Source organism: Ahaetulla prasina, chromosome 5 (assembly GCF_028640845.1).
Source record: "Ahaetulla prasina isolate Xishuangbanna chromosome 5, ASM2864084v1, whole genome shotgun sequence".
NCBI classification, from domain to species: Eukaryota; Metazoa; Chordata; class Lepidosauria; order Squamata; family Colubridae; genus Ahaetulla; species Ahaetulla prasina.
Window position 1 is genome coordinate 127703395 of NC_080543.1, and position 19636 is coordinate 127723030.

The 19636-nt window shown below is 39.6% G+C and overlaps 1 protein-coding gene across 1 annotated transcript in view; it reads left to right on the forward strand.

Annotated features, from left to right (window-relative positions):
- Positions 1-16631, forward strand: part of LOC131199980 (protocadherin-9-like) — a 569784-nt gene extending 553153 nt beyond the window's left edge. The window contains exon 3 of the mRNA XM_058186267.1: positions 15361-16631. Coding sequence (XP_058042250.1) covers positions 15361-15734 — 374 coding nt within the window. The 3' untranslated portion in view covers positions 15735-16631. The remainder of the gene's footprint in view (positions 1-15360) is intronic.
- Positions 16632-19636: the final 3005 nt, after the last annotated feature.

Below are 19636 nucleotides of genomic sequence, written 5' to 3' on the forward strand. Positions count from 1 at the left end.
TTTCGTAGCATCCTGTGTGGGTGTGGTCCTAGTCTTTTGTGTTGTAATGACCTGGTTAATGGGCTGTGTGGAAACATCCTGAGTTCTGGGAATGTGACCTCCTGTAATGGTAATGGGCTTCCTGGAAATGTCCTGAGTTCTGGGAATGTGACCTCCTGAGTCTTGTGCTTAACATCCTGGGTAGTAGGTTGTGTAGTAATGTCCTGAGCTATGGTGTTGTGGACTCAGGAGTTCTGTGATGTGATGTCTTGAGCAGAGGTGGGTTAATCCTATTATGCCCTAAAAGTCCTTTCCTGTCCTTTTTAATCCCATCATCTGGAGCTGAAGGTGTTTTGTTTGTGAATAGATTAGCCAGTTCTTTCTTAATGGGCACAAAATATCCATCTCTAAAGACTTCAGGCATCTGCTGGTGGCTGTTTTACTATGTAGGAATTAACTGGGGTTGCTTTCTGCCTTTAAGAGCATGCTTCTCCATTTCTCCTTTGGGGAAATGTAATATTCTGCCTCTTTTAATATTCCCCAAGATATTTCATTCTCTAGCAGGGCGGGTACGTGTACTTCTTACAGTACCTTGGCTTGAAAATATTTTTTTTTAAAAATCACATTTGGATATTTTTATGCTGCTTCATACGTGTGTGTGTGTGTGTGTGTGTGTGTGTGTGTGTGTGTGTGTGTGTATGGATAAAAAATCCAGTCATGTCAAAATGAACAGCATTGACAATTAGTTAATTACATTAATTAAGAGCATAATTCCATGTAATCTAACAGTCCTCTTCTGTGTCTTTCTTCCACACTTTTTGTTCTACATTGCAAATTTGTCTACATTATATTACTAATTGGGCTTGGAGCTCTGTGATTATTATTGTTATCTAAGTCTATTGTCTAAACTCATACACATAAACCGAACTGGGATTTAGGAGCATGATTTTGTCCCCTAAGCTCCCTTGATTGTGTGTGACAAGAGAGAGGGAGGGAGGGAGAGGGAGAAGGGGAGGGAGGGAGGGAGGGAGGGAGGGAGAGATTCCACATGATATTAAGGCAGCCTCTGGCAGATAATTATGGCAAAGCTCTTCCCTGAAATGCTAAGAAAAATAACACTAAACTAAATCTCAGATTCAGTTGTATGGAAATAAAATTCTTATTTTCCTATCAACTGCTCCTTTTCCATCTTGGATAGGGCTGCCCTGTCCAGTCTGCAATAATTGAAATGGCCACTTGAAGCTAGCAAAAATCTAACAAACCTTTTGCTTCCATCTAGTGCAGAGCTGTTAAACTTGCCGCGGCCTATTGGCCGGATGTGTCATGCGCTGGCCATGCCCATGCCTGGTTTAGTAAAGGGGGGAAAAGTCACAATATGTCATGTGACAATAATATGATGACGCAAGTTTCATACCCCCTGATCAGGGGTGAAATCTAGCAGGTTCTGGAGAACCGGTAGCGGAAATTTTGAGTAGCTCGGAGAACCAGCAAATACCACCTCTGACTAGCCCCAGAGTTTGGGTGAGAATGGAGGTTTTGCAATATCCTTCCCCCAAGAGTGAGGAGGGAATGGGGATTTTGTAGTATCTGTCCCCTGGAGTGGGGTGGGAATGAAGATTTTGCAGTATCTGTCCCCTGGAGTGGGTGGGAATGGATATATTGCAGTATCCTTCCCCTGCCATGCTCACCAAGCCATGCCCACCAAGCCACACCACGCCCACCAAGCCATGCGCACAGAACCGGCAGTAAAAAAAAATCGATTTCACCACTGAAATCCCTGATCTAGAGGGTATCTGGAGGGTCGCGTGCTAGTTTTGTCACCTGTGTTTTGAAGTTTGATGATTGCTAATGCTGAACTTCGGACTCTTCTCCAGTCCCAAAATAATTCTCCAACTTCTGAGCCACAAGGCATCTGAAGCAGCAGGTTGAAAGGTGATCAGCCAGAAGCACCCTACTAATTGCAGCAGAGAATTAATCAATGGCAAAAGACTCTTGCTTCTGGGGATAATGAAATGAGATAAAAGACAACTGTGCCTTTCCACTCATAGAACTTGAACAGAACTTGACTGGTATAGATTATAATTTTGTATTCCATCTGCCTGCTTTGAGACAGGTTGACAGCTATTAAGAGGACAGAAAATAAAGACTTTTTTTTAAAGCATAGGTATTTACCGAGGCGTTTTCTGCTTCCATGCTATTATATGTGCCGTCAACATCCTTTAATGGTAAGGCAGATGTTTTATATCACTTTCTGGAAAGTTAGCACCCACCCCTCCTAGAAGAATAAAATATTTTAGGAAATATTAAAAAGGCAGAATATTATTTTTCCCCTTAAGGGAGACAGAAACTCAGCCCCAGCTCCCTGCCACCAGGAGATACTTGTCGCCCATTAAGAGGGACTGGGCCAGCCTATCTACAAGACAAAAAACCTTCAGCTCCAAGAAGGGATTAAGACAGGACCCTCCAGGATGTAATAGGATTAACCTATGTAGCAGCAGGGCTCGTTGCATTGCAAAACCTCCTAAGGGCATTACATTAGCCCAGGCTTCAACCAATCTTATTTCAGAGAGATTCCTAGGATGGGAGTCTGACAGCAAGCAATAGAACACATGTTCTTGTCACAGGAACAGGAAGCTCAAGGGCAAGGCCCAAGAGAGGATATAAATAACCTTCACTCTCCGTTCCATGTGGTCACCTGCACCAGGACCATGTGCTTGATGGTTCTGCTTCATTTAAATCCATCCTTCCAATCAGCCTCCATGTTTCCAGTGTCTTTCTCCCCACTTGGAACTAAACCAGATGGGCATTACTTCCAACAACTTCATCAACAACATCGGTGCCATTGGATATATAAGCAGCTCAGATAAAGAACCAAGCTTATTTGTCATTGATTAGAGAACAAATATGTTAGGAAGAGGGAGAGAAATATTTTAGGAATGCTTTTGTGGAGGAAGGAGAAGCAGATGAATTCAGTAATGAAATTAAAGCCCCAGGAATTCCTTTTCAAGAGCTATATATGGAATGGAAACAACTGCTTAAATTAGTAAATATGATTTTGTACACAGTTCCAATATGATGTACAACATATGTCCAATTGGACTCCACTTAAAACAATTGTGTATATATATATATATATATATATATATATATATATATATATATAGGTCTTTGGTTGTTCGGGTTTTCTCCCGTGTAAATCCATATATACTTCATGGTCCCAGTAAACAAATATGTTTATGTTTTAATATCAATGAGCAAAATAAATACACATTCCCCTCTGAAGATTAATGTAAATACAGCTGCAGTAGAATCAAACATAAATACTTCTCTTTTAGACAATATACTTTATGGTATTTGTTTTTGCATTGAGTATTCTTTATGCAACTAATTTCTGCATAGATGCACAGTCTTTCAAGTTAGAAAATATTAGAAACAAGAATAACAGCTATGATTGTTTTTCTTTATTTCATAACAAGCTTTACATAAACGTGCCCACAATTTTAAGGGAAAAAGAGAAAGAAGGAAAGTAAAGACACAACAGTAACATACAATAAGAAACAATAAGTTGCAAAGTATCCAAGCTTACTTACCTACCTACCTGTCTTTCCATCCATCCATCCATTCATCAATCAGTCTGTCTGTCTGTCAATCTATCCATCTACCTATCCATCCGTTTATCTAACTGTCCATCCATCCATCCATCCATCCATCCATCCATCCATCCATCCATCTTTATATTCTGTGTATGTATGTATGAACGTACATACTATGTATGTATGTATATACTGTTGAGTTTTTGACTCCTGGAGTTTGCCTGCATAAATTCCTGCAGTTTTCTTTGTAAGATTTTCAGAAGTGATTTTCCCTTGTCGTCTTCTTCCTAGATAATAAAAGAGGACTATCTAAAGGTCTGGCTTTGTGCCTAAGGCATGATCAGAACTCATGGTCCCCTGGTTTCTAGCCTAGTAGTTTAGCCACTAAACCAAACTGATTAACCAGACAGTAGTGCTAAAATAAAACTTGTTTCCACTTTAAAGTATGGCGGTACTACGATATGATGCAAGTTTTTGAGCTATGTGTTTTGACCGGCTAAATGGACTTAAGAATGAGCAGCGTAATTATGATGCAGAACCATATTTTGCTTTCAATTTCTCAACTCTCTTCCATCCTTTTTTGGGACCTGGTGAGACTTCATGGATCTGGGGATGCAGTTTTCTTCAATGCTGCCACATGGACATGGGCTGTCCCTCCTTTGAGATGTTCTTTCAACTTCTCCGTCTTTCATAGCGTCCTGGGATTTCCTGACATTTTCTCATCAAAGTACAAACTCAATTCACCTCTGCTTAAATAAATAAATAAACTCTTCAAATCAGTCCAAATGAGAAGTATCAAATAATCAAGTCTGTTCCATATGACAGCTGGTGGCAGATGGCCTGGAGACAGGGGAATACCATGGATTGATGAGAATTTGTCTGAATTTATGTATGAGTGATTATAATGTGAAATAACTGAAACACTTGGATGGAAGAATGGACTTAGAACTGGAATGGCAGTCAGTTTTGTGGGAGCAAGGAAACTATACACCCAAATGGGACACGCAGGACCTTTGTAGGAAAAGGTGAAAGGGAAAAAAATTGATAGAATGAGCAGTTGGCAGTTAAAATAGTTGTTATCCAGAATCAAAATTGCTGGAATGGGTGCTTTGCTATGGGCCCAAAATACACACAATTACTGCATAGTTGGAGCTAACCCTAACATACTGTTAGCAATACATTTAATAATAGAATAGAATAGAATAACAGAATGGGAAGGGATTTTGGAGATCTTCTAGTCCAGCCCCCTGCTTATGCAGGAAACCCTATACCATTTCAGACGAATGGTTATCCAACCTCTTCTTAAAAACTTCCAATGTTGGAGCATTTACAATTTCTGAAGGCAAGTTGTTCCACTGATTAATTGTTCTAACTGTCAGGAAATTTCTCCTTAGTTCTAAGTTGTTTCTCTCCTTGATTAGTTTCCACCCATTGCTTCTTGTCCTACCTTCAGGTGCTCTGAAGAATAGCTTGACTCCCTCTTGTTTGTGGCAGCCCCTCAGATATTGGAACACTGCCTAGTCCTTCTTTTCATTAAACTAGACCTACCCCATTCCTGCAACTGTTCTTCATATGTTTTAGCCTCGAGTCCCCTAATCATCTTTGTTGCTCTTCTCTGCACTCTCTCTAAAGTCTCAACATCTTTTATACATCGTGGTGATCAAAACCAATAATTTATTTTAATAAATAAATGATGGTGGTTTCTGCTATTGCTTTTGAGATGTGTCCCAACTCAAAGCTGTAGAAAAAGGGAGGACTGGAACAACATAACAGATCTATTTAAAGTAATGTGTTGTGGTCAGATTTCTGACAATTTGTGTAGATAATGCATTTTTGTTCCTCAATAATAATTATTTAAGGAAAGATGTGAAATAATTCCAAAGCTAACCCTTGTAAACTTAGAAACTGGTCAGTGAGGGAAGTGTGTGTTACTTCATTCTGCCTCAGAATTAAGCATCTTAGATTTCAGTGGCTCCAAGGAAGGGTAGCAAACTCAATGAGAGCTAAATCTCTCTGAGACTAATTTATTTATTCATTTTTATTTATTTATTTTTGTCACACAGTATATATAAGGATAAGCATGAAATAATTATACAATATATAAGCATATATATGAGTATGTAATAACTATATTAATTGGATATAACGAAAGGAAATAATAGGACAGGAATAGTAGGCACGCTTGTGCTCTTATGCACGCCCCTTACAGACCTCTTAGGAATGGGGTGAGGTCAATAGTAGATAGTTTTTGGTTGAAGCTTTTGGGATTTTGGGAAGAGACCACAGAGTTAGGTAGTGTATTCTAAGCATTAACAACTCTGTTACTGAAGTCATATTTTCTGCAATCAAGATTGGAGCGGTTAATATTAAGCTTAAATCTATTATGTGCTTGTGTATTGTTGCAATTGAAGCTGAAGTAGTCTTTGACAGGAAGGACATTGTAATTGATGATTCTATGAGTTAAACTCATAGTCATGTCGAAGGCAGTGTAGTTCTAAATTTTCTAAACCCAGGATTTCAAGTCTGGTGGCATAAGGTATTTTGTTGTATTCGGAGGAGTGGAGAACTCTTCTTGTAAAATATTTCTGGACATGTTCAATTGTATTGATGTCAGAAATGTGGCATGGGTTCCAAACAAAACAAAATTTGAAATGGTTTAAAGGACTGTGAGCAGATTTTCAACCGGACCATAACGACTTATGTTTCATTTAAAGATCATTTTAAAAGAGACATCAGCAGTTATATGAAGCTGAGATTCATATAACTCCTTCTGTTTCTGAAGGACTCATGAAAACAAGGAAGCCTCTGGATGCTGACAGATCACACAGATTTCGATGCACGGCATTTGTACAACATTGATGCACAACATTGAAGCACAACATTGTGCTTCAACGTTGTGTTCCAATATTCGAAGTGTTCCATGTGCTCCAATATTGAACTGTTCCAGTATTTGAGGAGCTGCCACAAAGAAAAAGAGGGTCAGACTATTTTCCAAAGCACCAAAAGGCAAGATGAGAAACAATGGATGGAAACTAAGCAAGGAGACAAGCAACCTAGAACTAAGGAGAAGTTTTCTACTGGTGAGAACACTCAACCAATGGAGTGGAAATTGCCTCCAGAAGTTGTTGGTGCTCCATCACTGGAAGCTTTCAAAATGATAGAATCATTTATCTGAAATGCTATACGGTCTCCTGCTCAAGCAGGGGGTTGGAAGGTCTCCAATTCAGTGGTGCAATTCAAATTTTTTTTTTACTACCGGTTCTATGGGCGTGGCTTGATGGGCGTGGTGTGGCTTGGTGGGCATGGCAGGGGAAGGATACTACAAAATCTCTAGTCCCTCCCCACTCCTGGGGGAAGGATATTGCAAAATCTCCATTCCCACTCCACTCTGGGGCCAGCCAGAATGTTGTGACTCCAGCCCCCGAACTTTGCCCCATGCCCGAAAGTGACTCCGAGAGTGAGGGGGAAGGGCCGGTAAGGCTTACCTCAGGAGCACCTATTCCTCCAGGAGCCAGAACCAGACTAATTGGAGGATGTAATGAGGCCGTTATCCCCTGATTCCTCCCTTCCTCAGGCTACGCCTTCAGACCCAGCTGATAATAATAATCAAGCTTGGATTGACCCACGCTTCAGAAGATTAGAGAGGTGGTGTCATCAAAGGGAAGGGTGGGGCAGGAGCCCCACAGGATATATAAGGAGCTTTGGGACTGCTCTCATTCCACGGGAAGCAAAAATTAGCTGAACCGTTTCAAAGAGAGCTGAAAATCTTACTCTGTGAGTCATTTGTTTGAACTTTGGCAAGCAGCTGCGATTTCTCTGCCAGGACTGATAAGAGCCGTGGATCCACTGGCTGAAGGCCAGATCGTTGCTCCGAAGTGAGGAAGGAGACAGAACACAGAAGTGGTATTTGCCGGTTCTCCAAACTACTCAAAATTTCTGCTACCAGTTCTCCAGAGCCTCCAACTCCATTGTTCTATGTTTAACATAGATGTTATTTCCTGAAATATGCCTGTCTAGTGCAGCACTTGGTCTCTGTATCTCTATGTCAGTCAGTCAGTCAGTCTCTCCCTCCCTCTCTTTTTCCCCCCTCTGTCTCTTTCCCTCAGTCTCTCTCTCTCTCTCTCTGTGCGTGTGCACACCTATGTGTGGGTATTTCTGAATAGGTAAGATTTAATCCTTGGCAAGCCATTCTGTTTTGGGTCAGCAAGATAGGATTTTGTATTACTGTGTGGGGAAGAAAATGAGAAAACCCAATTAAAAGCAAATTGCTGTTGTCAGCAGAAAAGAAAATAATCAGCATTTAACCTATAGATTAACCTTTGGAAATGTTAACAATATGCTGGAGGTAGTCCTTTATACCAGCTGTTTCTTCCTTCTTTTTCATGAAATACCTGTAGCACTTTGATTATAACAGTGAGGGTAGATTAATAAAGGATTTTTTTTTCTGCTACTGAAGCTCACAAATAGAAAGCTTGAAAGTACAGAGGTGTTTGAAAAATGCAGGGAGCTTCTGGTCCCAACTGCTTGCATACACTTATGGCATTTTATTTCATTTATGTTAATCTAGACCCAGTGTGTTCTCAGGGGTTATGATAGCAGAATCAAATAAATGAGAAGGAAGGGAAAATGACAACATTAAAAACTCCAGAGGCGTAACAACATTCAATAAACTGCTTCTTTAATATAAACTTCTTTAAAATCTATGACATTCAAGGAGGAATCCTGTTCTTGCTTCTTGCTGAAAGTAACAGCAGCTGAAGTCTTTGGGGTATGTGTTCGAAGAGACGCAGGGTTGCATAGGATTGTATTTCCAGTTCTTAGTCATTAAGGGTGTAAACTATAAAAACATGCTCACAGCTTCTCCTGCAAAACAATACTTTGCTTTATTTGAACTGAAAGAAAAATTAGCATGAGCCATGGTGGTGCAGTGGTTAGAGTGCAGTACTGCAGGCTACTTCTGCTGACTGTCGGATGCCTGCAATTGGGCAGTTTGAATCTCACAGGCTGAAGGTTGACTCAGCCGTCCATCCTTCCGAGGTCGATAAAATGAGGACCCAGATTGTTGGGGGCGATAGGATGGTTCAGTAAACCACTTTTTTTTTATTTGCATTTATATCCCGCCCTTCTCCGAAGACTCAGGGCGGCTTACACTATATCAAGCAATAGTCTTCGTCCATTTGTATATTATATACAGTCAACTTATTGCCCCCAACAATCTGGGTCCTCATTTTACCTACCTTATAAAGGATGGAAGGCTGAGTCAACCTTGGCCTGGTGGGGCTTGAATCTGCAGTAATTGCAAGCAGCTGCTGTTAATAACAGACTGTCTTACCAGTCTGAGCCACAGAGGCACTTAGAGAGGGCTGTAGAGCACTGTGAAGCGGTATATAAGTCTAGGTGCTATTGCTGTTGCTATTTCCACAGTAGGAAAGGAGGTGACTTAAGAGCTAGGCAACAATAGATTGTATTGGAATCTAAGGTTCTTGAGAAGTTGCTGATAATATGGCTTGGCAAGATCCCAGCTCTCTTCTAGATGTCTTTGGATGCTATCATTCATTTGTCCCTGGAAACATGACTAATTATTAGCTGTGCTGGGAACTAGCAATATGAAATTGAGGCGTTCCTTGATGCTCTCTGAGCTTGATCATTTCAGTACCCAAATAGGTAACAACATCAGCACTAGCGCTAATATTACCTAGTTTGGCTCATGAAATATCTGCAAGAAAGCAACCAAGCTCAGAGGGCACCGAGGACTCCTCATTTCAATCCTGAGCTACAAATAATCTCCTTTATTGATAATATGAAATATCTCGGGTTCTTTCGCCCTTTTAGTAGATGTTGAGAGGATCAGACTTCAGGGACTTCACATGGCAGAAGTGACTTAAAATGTGTAAAATTCTGGGAGTTTAAATACAAACTGCAGCTTCATGGCAAAGCAGATAATATATAACCATAGAGCGCCAGATGATGCTACTTCCCGGCAGGGATGGGATTCCAAAATTTTAGCAACCGGTTCCTTGCCCGGTTGCTGGGTGGGCATGGCCATGGTGAGAGTGGCCTACTCAGCTTTCTGCATTTTTGCCCTCTCCAGTCTCCGGAAGCCTTCCTCAAGCCCCCAGGAGGACAAAAACAGCCTCCCCCAGGCTCCAGAGACCGGAAACGGGCTCGTTTCCAGACTGCCAGAACTTCTGGGAGACCCATTTTTGCTCCCCTAGAGACTCCGCACGGGCTCTGCACTTACCTGGCATCCAAAACAGGCTACGTAGAGACTCCCGGGGTGTCGTGTCCCACTCCTCCGCTGACGGCCGGGTCAGGGAAATCCGAATCAGGCTTGCCTCTGCAGCTCTGCCCAAAGTCCTAGCAAAGTCCTCAGAGCAGGCAGGAGACCAGTAAGTGACTTCAGCAAGATAAATTCGACTTTGCCTGACTCAGAGACTGCCAGAAAACAGATCCTTTATATAGGCCATGGGGTGTGGCTCCATGACTCAGCACTCATTAAGGCCTGCCCCTCCCTTCCTTCTGTTGCCTCCGCCTATCCAGTCTTCTGATGCGAGGGTCACTCCAATCAGCTGTTGTGGGGAGTAAACTTTCCTCAGGCTCACATGCTGTGGAGGAGGGGGAGGGGTCTAGCTGCTCTGTTTGCCTGAACATGGAGCCAGGGCTGGGGCCGGGGGATGCTCCCTCCTCTGCAGCTTGTCTGGGCATGGAGCCAGAACTGGGGCCGGGAGGCATACATTCCTCTGTGTTCGGGAGCAGATAAGCAGACCCCGGCTGCGGTGAGAGCGGACAAGACACAACACGGGGGGGGTGGGGGGGTGAGTGGGCCAGCCAGTCCTTGCAACTACCAGTTCGGTGCAGAAGTGGGTTTCAGCAGGCTCTGACCAGTTCTGGAGAACCGGTAGTGGAAATTTTGAGTAATTCGGAGAACCGAACTAAAAATTCTGATTGGTCCCACCCTCATCTATTTTCTGCCTCCCAAGTCCCAGCTAATTGGGAGAAAATGGGGATTTTGCAGTAATCTTCCCCTGGAGTGGGGTGGGAATGGAGATTTTACAGTATCCTTTCCCTGCCACGCCCACCAGGCCTTGCCCACCAAGCCACACCATGCCCACCAAGCCATGCCCACAGAACCATTGGTTCTGCAAAACAGATGTAAAATTAGAATTTTTTTTTTATTGGCCAAGTGTGATTGGACACACAAGGAATTTGTCTTGGTGCATCTGCTCTCAATGTACATAAAAGAAAAGATACATACAACACGAATCATAAGGTAGAACACTTAATGATAGTCATAGGTACAAATAAGCAATCAGGAAACAATATCAATATAAATCGTAAGGATAGAAGCAACAAAGTTACAGCCATACAGTCATAAGTGGAAGGAAATGGATGGTGGAAATGATGAGAAGATTAATAGTAGTGCACACTTAGTGAATAGTTTGACAGTGTTGAGGGAATTATTTGTTTAGCAGAGTGATGGCCTTCGGGAAAAAACTGTTCTTGTGTCTAGTTGTTCTGATGTGCAGTGCTCTCTAGCGTCGTTTTGAGGGTAGGAGTTGAAACAGTTTATGTCCAGGATGCGAGGGGTCTGTAAATATTTTCATGGCCCTCTTCTTGATTCGTGCAGTATACAGGTCTTCAATGGAAGGCAGGTTGATTGCCATTGTTTTTTCATCCGGTTTGCCCGAACCAGTCCGAACAGACTAAATCCCACCCCTGCTTCCATGGGTAAACTTATTCAAATCTAGCTTCTATGGTTGATAACCATCTGTTATCTGGTTGATAACAAAGAGACAAGACTCTAACCGTTGGCTTCCATCTTCTGATTAATTGGATTTTTGATGCTCAGATATGGCAGTCCTAATTCCATGTGTGGCTCTTCAAGGAGAGGTTGAATGACTGTTGATGTGCTTGTTGAGCAGGGAATAAAATGTACAGACTCTTGGGATACCTAAACTCATTAGTGTGATAGTGAAGTTCTTATTTTTCCTTTTTAATTTGCTATGGTTTCTTTACATGACAAACATGCGAAAACAGGAGGAAAAATAATAATTAGGTATGTTCGTCACCTTGAGTTATTTATAAAAAAATGTAGAAAGGTGGGATTAAAAAGTCTTTTAAAAAAATGCTCAAGTGCAGCCCGAAACGTTATTTTATTTGTGCCCAAATAGTGAACCCTATGTTTTAAAGATGAAAAATGGCAGCAGGGGGCAGGGTTAATTGGGTAGTATGAAGTTTTGTAAATGTTACCTTGGCTTTGCTTTTATTATTATTATCAACGTCATTTGTAGCGCAGTCAGCCAGATGTTCAGGCTCTATTATTATTATTATTTGCATCGGCTCTTAAATGCAGCCTTCCTGGTGATTGGTTAATTTGGGAGCTTCCAAGAAATCAGTAATTTTCTTCCAAGCAACTTCTTCTTAAGCAAAGAGCAATAAGTTATTTGTAGATAAGATAAAGGAAACATCTTTTTTAAAAAATAAAAAATAAATCCTGGCTTCAGGATGAGGTCAGAGTAACTGAGCATTTACTGGCCAGATTCCTTACCTGATGCCTACATGGAGTTCACAGCAGACATTTTCTCTTTGCATCCTGATTGAGAAACGTCTGTCACTGCCTAGGATTGAACACTCAACTTTCCAACTGGGAGGTGAGCATCTTCACTTCTATGCCACGCTTATATGCTTATATAAAGAAAGCAACTTCAGAGAATATCGGAAAGTTGAGAATTTTTTGAGGAGGGGAAGGTTGTGGTAATCATTTCCATTTAAAGCAGTCATATTTTCAGAATCTCATGAGAAATTGTCAGTGGGGGTGGAAAATGGAAGGCTAAGTCACTTGAGATGAATGCATTTCACTTCCCCATCATATCTTCCCTGGTTGAATCAATAACTCATCTGTAGTTTCACTCCATTGAGAAATATGCATAGAAAGAGCATGAAGTTTGTGCCTGTGGAAACAGGCCAAGACTCATTATCCGAATTCTGGGCTCGGCTAGTATTTCCACTAGAGTTTCTGAACGTGTACAAAAGATTTTGCATTATTTTTTTTCTAGTTTTTTTTTTTTTTTTTTACAAACGTATCATTGTATGAACCGTGTGGTACCGGAGTGTCTTACATTTTAGTACAAATAAAACAATATTCTTCCTACTTAATACAATTGACAATCTTATAAAGTTTAAGTAATAGTACACGTATTTTGTTGAATTATAATCTTTCATTCTTTGATTATTCGATATTCCAGTATGTTATTTTTATACCAATCTACAAATTCTAAATGTCACTCCTTTTACTACAAAAACTTTCTACTATTGACCTCACCCCATTCCTAAGAGGACCATAAGGGGCGTGCATAAGTGCACAAACGTGCCTACCGTTCCTGTCCTATTGTTTTTCTTTTCTTCTTCCTATATATATGCTTATACCTCCTTATATTTACTCATATATGTGTTTATATACTATATAATCTTTTGTATGATACCTACATATATTGTTGTGACAAAATAAATAAATAAATAAATAAATAAATAAAATATTAACAACCATATTTGTTGTGTTTAACATACTTATATAGTTCTAATAGCAATACACAGATTTATATTAAACTATAATCTTCCATTGTTTATCTCCTAATTTTTATTTATGCCACTGTTATATTTAAAAATATTCCCTTTCTAATCACATTTTACTACAAATAAAATAATATTCATCATATTTACGTTTAACAAGTTATATAATTCTAATAAGAATACACATGGTTTTTGTTAAGTTATAATCTTTCATTATTATCTTGTTCAATATTTCTAGAATTTTGCATTATATTCCCACTAAAGTGGCTGCAATTTTGATTTTGAGAAACTGAGGGGGGAAAATAAGATAATTAACTTCCTTTTCCTTCTTTTTCCTCCCTGCCTTTCTGCACTGACCTGTGCAATCTTTCTCAAATTAATCCTTCATATTTACACATTATTCTCCCGACCATTTCTATACAGTAAATTGATGTAATCACATTCCAGACATTTCTCTGGTTTTGTTTTGTTTTTATTTTTTTCAGTGTGAATGTTCCCTTTTTTCTGCAGATTGGAGAAAGCATTCTGGGTCAACCCTTCTGCAGACTGGACTGCTTCCTCTATCAGGATTATTGTATACTTCTGTAAATAGATAAATTCAGCCAATTTGAGAGGAAAAACGAAGGAACAGGGCTGGGAGACAATTCGCTCTGCTTTGCACATCTTAAGCAAAGCAGGTTTATGTAAAGATAGGGCTTTTGCACGGGTGTTGTAGTGTTCTTAGTGGAAAGCCTGTATTTGGGCCATCAAGTCCAACACACACTCATACACACATAAAGAGAAATATGGTGCAAACATTAATGCATCTCTGGAAGAAGGCTCTGTTTGAATATAATCACCAGTAGAGTTCACAATCTCCCTTGGTAAATTGGCTCCATTAGCGCATTGCTTTTAGCATCAAGACTTGTTTTCTTAGCATTCATCCAGAAACGAGCCAGGATTTCTGAGTAATGCTTGCTTGAGAGAAAGACGACTTGGCTTTTTACGACAGGAAACATGGAAAATTGTTCCTCTTCTGGACACCCATTTTTTGCTATGTTTTTCTTTTTCAATGTACAGGTGAATCACTGAATCAAATTATTATTATTATTATTATTATTATTATTATTATTATTATTATTATTATTATTATTATTATTATTATTATTATTATTATTATTATTATTACACAAAATGACAGTATACACAGCAAACGAGATAATTATGATGGATTTCGTATCACAGATCACTAGTCGAACACGTCCCAAGCGTTTAGGACTGCGTAATGTATTATTATGATGATGATGATGATGATGATGATGATGATGATGATGATGATGATGATGATTTCTTTAAACATGAAACTCGGTCAACTGAACATTTAAAAACGTATCGCAAATATTATTGACTAGTGCCAATGGTTGATACGGGTGGCTGCCAGCATCCCAGATATCAACCAAGTACCTTCTTAAGATGTATGATGTTCCAAGTAGTGCAGTTTTTTGCAGTTCCTCTGGTGTTATTGTAGGAAGCTGCAATTTGTTGATGTATCTTATAAAATTCTTGGACATGGTACCAAGTGCCCCGATGACAATGGCTATCACTGTTACATGTTTCATCCATAATTGGGTAGTTCTGATGGCCAGGTTATGATATTTCGTGATTTGTTCCAGTTCTTTTTCTTCAACTCTGGTATCATGATATCAATAAATTGTACATTTTGGTTTCCAGCAACTGTGATATCTGGAATGTTGTGTTCCAAATAACCATCCGTCTGTATTCAAAAGTCCGACAAGTAGTAGTAGTAGTAGTAGTAGTAGTAGTAGTAGTAGTAGTAGTAGTAGTTCTTCTTCTTCTTCTTCTTCTTCTTCTTCTTCTTCTTCTTCTTCTTCTTCTTCTTCTTCTTCTTCTTCTTCTTCTTCTCCTCCTCCTCCTCCTCCTCCTCCTCCTCCTCCTCCTCCTCCTCCTCCTCCTGCTCCTCCTGCTCCTCCTCCTCCTTCTTCTTCCTCCTCCTCTTCCTCCTATTATTATTATTATTATTATTACTATTATTATTATTATTATTATTATTATTATTATTATTATTATTATTATTATTATTATTATTATTGCTGGGTTTGTAATTCTCTTGGTGTGTCTAAATGTGACATTGTTTCAAATTCTAACTTCTTTCTTTTTTTCCCCCTTTTCCCTACTCCCATTCCTTCTCTCCCCTTGCCTCGCCCTCACCTCTTTGCAGATGGACCCCTTGGCCCCCGAGGACTGGCCGAAGCTACAGAAATGTGCACCCAAGAATGTCTTGTGCTGGGCCATTCAGACAACTGTTGGATGCCCCCTACCTTGGGTTCATACCCGCAGCCCAAATCTCCACTCTCTACCTTTGCACCTCAGAAGGAATGGGTGAAGAAAGACAAACTGGTGAACGGACATACACTGACCAGGACCTGGAAAGAAGATAGCAACAGAAACCAGTTCAGTGACCGAAAGCAATTTGGCTCTGGGGAAGAGCATTTCAACCCTGCCAATCACATGACAGACATTCCTTTGGCTAACTTGAAGTCCTATAAACATGCAACAGGAGCCATGGAGAGTCCAAAGGAAAACCAGCTATAAGGAATGGTTTCTTTGGAACAGGGACTTTAGCCTAGTTAGACTTGCTAATACTGTGTGTGTGTGTGTCAGAGCTTTATGTACTGGGTAGACCTCTAGAACTATGCGTCACATAGCTGAGATATGCATAACTGTGGGATAGCTCCATTGAACTACAATGCAACAGCATTTCTACTAGTTGTGTGATTTTGTTACATAGACATAATCAAACTCTTACAGAGATTCTCTCCAGTTTGGCAAATATCCTGGTTTTCTTTTTTCTTTTCAATTTATTGGGGATAATGGGGTGGGGCTGTTAATTAGCTTTTTTTAAAAAAAGATATTTTTTATTTTTACCCTGGACTGCTGCTGTAAACAGTAGAAAAGTATATTGGAAGAATGAGAGAGAGAAAAAAGAAGAAAATATGGTGTGTATGTCTGTGTGAGTGAGTGAGTGAGTGAGAGAAAGAAAGAAAGAAAGAAAGAAAGAGAAAGAAAGAGAGAGAGAGAGAGAGAAATGAATTGCAATTCTTAGAAAGTATATCCAATTAGAAAATTGTGTTATTGTCGCCATTGAACCTGTGCTGGGACTGCTATACTTGACATCTTTACTGAAACAAAACAACTAAAACTGCAAACATTAAACCTACTGTGCTATTAACAACGTTAGTGGACACTTGTTAAGTCAATCAGTGTTCAAGTACTTGTAAATAGAACAAATTATTACTAATAACTTTTGTGTACTTATAACGTTCACCTAAAAAATACTGTAGCATAATTCTGTGTTTCACGGTTACTTTTTTTTTTTGTCCCCTACTTTATTTCATTCCTTCCTTTTCTTTAAAAGAAAAGAAAATGTTTGTTTTGGTGATGGTGTTTCGTGTTAAATAATCTGTCTGACACACCATGTTCCAAGGAACTCAAAACACTTGTGTTAAAAAACAAAAAAAAAAACAAAAAACAGAACAAATGAGGGGATGGGTGGGTGGGCGTTTTGATTTCACTTTTTTTTTCCGAATTAGAAAAGAAAATCCTATCTGCTAGTTCTAGACTATAAATACACTTGAAACAAGGGCTTTGAGATTGTAGCCACAATTATTATTATTATTTGTCCTTAATATTCTAATCTGAAATCAAAGAGGAGCAACAGGGGGGTCATCAATTGTGATAGCAGCTGGATGGGTTGACTTTGACAGCAAAGTTGTAGGATGTTGGCTGTATACTCACGCTGATGTTGATCAAAATTAATGGAGGGTTATTTGCTATGGACACAGTCTATTAAGAAGGTTGGCTGCGGGAATCCCAACGGAATTAAGAAAAAGTATTCCAGGACCCATGGGGCTTGGGCAGTCAAAATTCCAAGGTAATTGTGCCATGCAGCACCAATCTCTAGCAGTTGCTTTCTTTACACTTGGGTGAAATGTGTTTTTACTTCGGAGAGTTCCTGTTGCTGAAATGGCACCGATTGTGTTGATCATCATCTGCCTTGATGTTGTAGTAACACAAGTGTTTTTAGATCATAGCCACAAAAATATTTAATGTGTTGTGCCTTCATAATGTAACCAAGCATTCTCCTGGTAGGGTAGTTGGGGGAAAAAATGAAAGAGCTTCGTCTCTAATTCTTGCTGTTTAACTGTTTGTTCTCATCGTTGGTCAATGCCTGGCAGATAACCAGTTTCACCGTCACTTGAAAAGGAACCAACAAAGTGACTCTAATGTAATAAGATCTCAGTTGCATGTCTAACAAATCCTAACCAACAATCTTAGGCTTTTTGTTTTCTTAAGGCATGACAAAAACAATTTAAATAAATAGCATGCAACATAGGGGAGAAATCGTCCTTAGAGGGAAAATAAAAGTAAAAATTATCTTGTGCCACAGTTAAACATTAGTCTTCAAATAAACTCAGACAATAAAAGTTGAAAATATCAGTGGTTAATTTCTTTTTACCAACAACAGCAATGACAAAAAAAAAAAAATTAAAACTAACTGAAGTTGTGTTGTATATACCAGTTCTTATTTTCTTTCCTCCACAGTATAAGAGCATATAATGGGCTAGGGGTGCATTGCTTATTACGGTACTTACGTCCGTTTGTGAGGGGTGTTTGATGACTTTGACTGAATAAATATCTAAACAGTTTTCCTTGTTACTGCTTTGCCAGTTCAACGTTATTTACAGTTATTCAGCTCTTGCAATAAATGTTCTGAATTCCTGATTGTCTTGTGGGAGTTTTTAGCCTTATTAACTCATTGATGGGGGAAAGAAATAACAACACAAAAGTAATATCTCCACTATTGTCGACTGTCTGCCTTCCCTTCCCCTGAATCTCTCCGACTTCCTTGTAGGAGATGACCAGTCTGAGCCTGAAGGAGGGATCAAACACATCAGAAGTCATGAGTCCCTGCGTGCCTGCAAGATCTAACTCCAGCCCACCTTGAATGCCTTTCTTATCTCCCGCTCATTTCTCTTGACCGCCAGTTGGTCAGATTCTTGTAGAGAACTTAAACTTGCAAATAAATACTTATACTCATTTGAACTGCCCAAACTTCCTGATTTCCCCGGCATTTTATACAGTCCCCATCCACCTCAAGTGGTATAGCCAGTTGAAACTGGCAAAGATTGAGAATATTGAAGTCTCTGGAGAAAAGTTAGGATAATGTAGTTGTCATAACCCTATGAGTGACAGCGATCTTTAAAAGCAGAATGAAAAGCAAGGTATCAGACATGGACTGAGTCTTAATCCACCTTTGACAGTGTACAGTGAGGAATATAGGGAAAGTATTAGGTTTACAAACATATTTTTAAGGCCGATTGCTTAACATCTCCTTGTCTTTATCATTATAGATGCTCTGGGCAACCTACAGTATGAGCGCTGCTACTGGTGATAGTCCAGTCTTCAGTTTTACAATTTTCCTTCCAAAAATCCAATGAAACAGTCACTGCTAGCCAAACAAGGATATGATTAAAATTTAGCAGAAAATAACAAGTATAGAACTGCTCCAGTTGAGTTTAAATTTAGTTCCAAATAACTTAATCCCAGACAAAGATTAGAAATTATAGTTAAGCATTCCAAGAATAGTATGGGGATGCAGACAATGGCAGTTATGCTTCAATTTGAGGATGATGATGATGATGATGATGATGATGATGATGATGATTTAAACAAGTGAAACGCTATGTCCAATAAAGAGACATAATTATTTGAATAGGTGGATTTCTTAAAGACATGGCATTCTTATTGACTTCTTAATGAAGAGCAGTATGATGCTGGAGTCAATATGAACCCCCAAACATCTAAAAAAAATTTATTATTTGAATTTATATCCCGCCCTTCTCCGAAGACTCAGGGCGGCTTACATTGTGTTAAGCAATAGTCTTCATCCATTTGTATATTATATACAAAGTCAACTTTTATTGCCCCCAACAGTCTGGGTCCTCATTTTACCTACCTTATAAAGGATGGAAGGCTGAGTCAACCTTGGGCCTGGTGGGACTTGAACTTGCAATAATTGCAAGCAGCTGTGTTAATAACAGACTGCTTAGTCTGTTGGGCCACCAGAGGCCTTGGTGTGAACCACTGAAAACTATCAAGCAGACCGAAGGATAAGGAGAGAAAAATTTCAAACCAAAAATCTGTAGACATTCTCAGTCATCCAGGTCATGGTTGCCCCAAAGGTGCTTTTTCGGGAGGCAACTGGACTTTCTTGATTTTTTTCCCCTTTTGAAGACGTTTCACTTCTCATCCAAGAAGCTTCTTCAACCTTTTTCAAAAGTTTTCAAACCAAAAATGAAAAGTAGTCCAGTTGCCATGTCTCAACTTCCAGACTATTCAGGGGGGGAAAAAAAGCCACTTTTATTTTCTATATAATTCCTGTATTTGTTCACTTAACCTAGAAATAGGTTAAGTCTCTGTGGCTCAGACTGGTA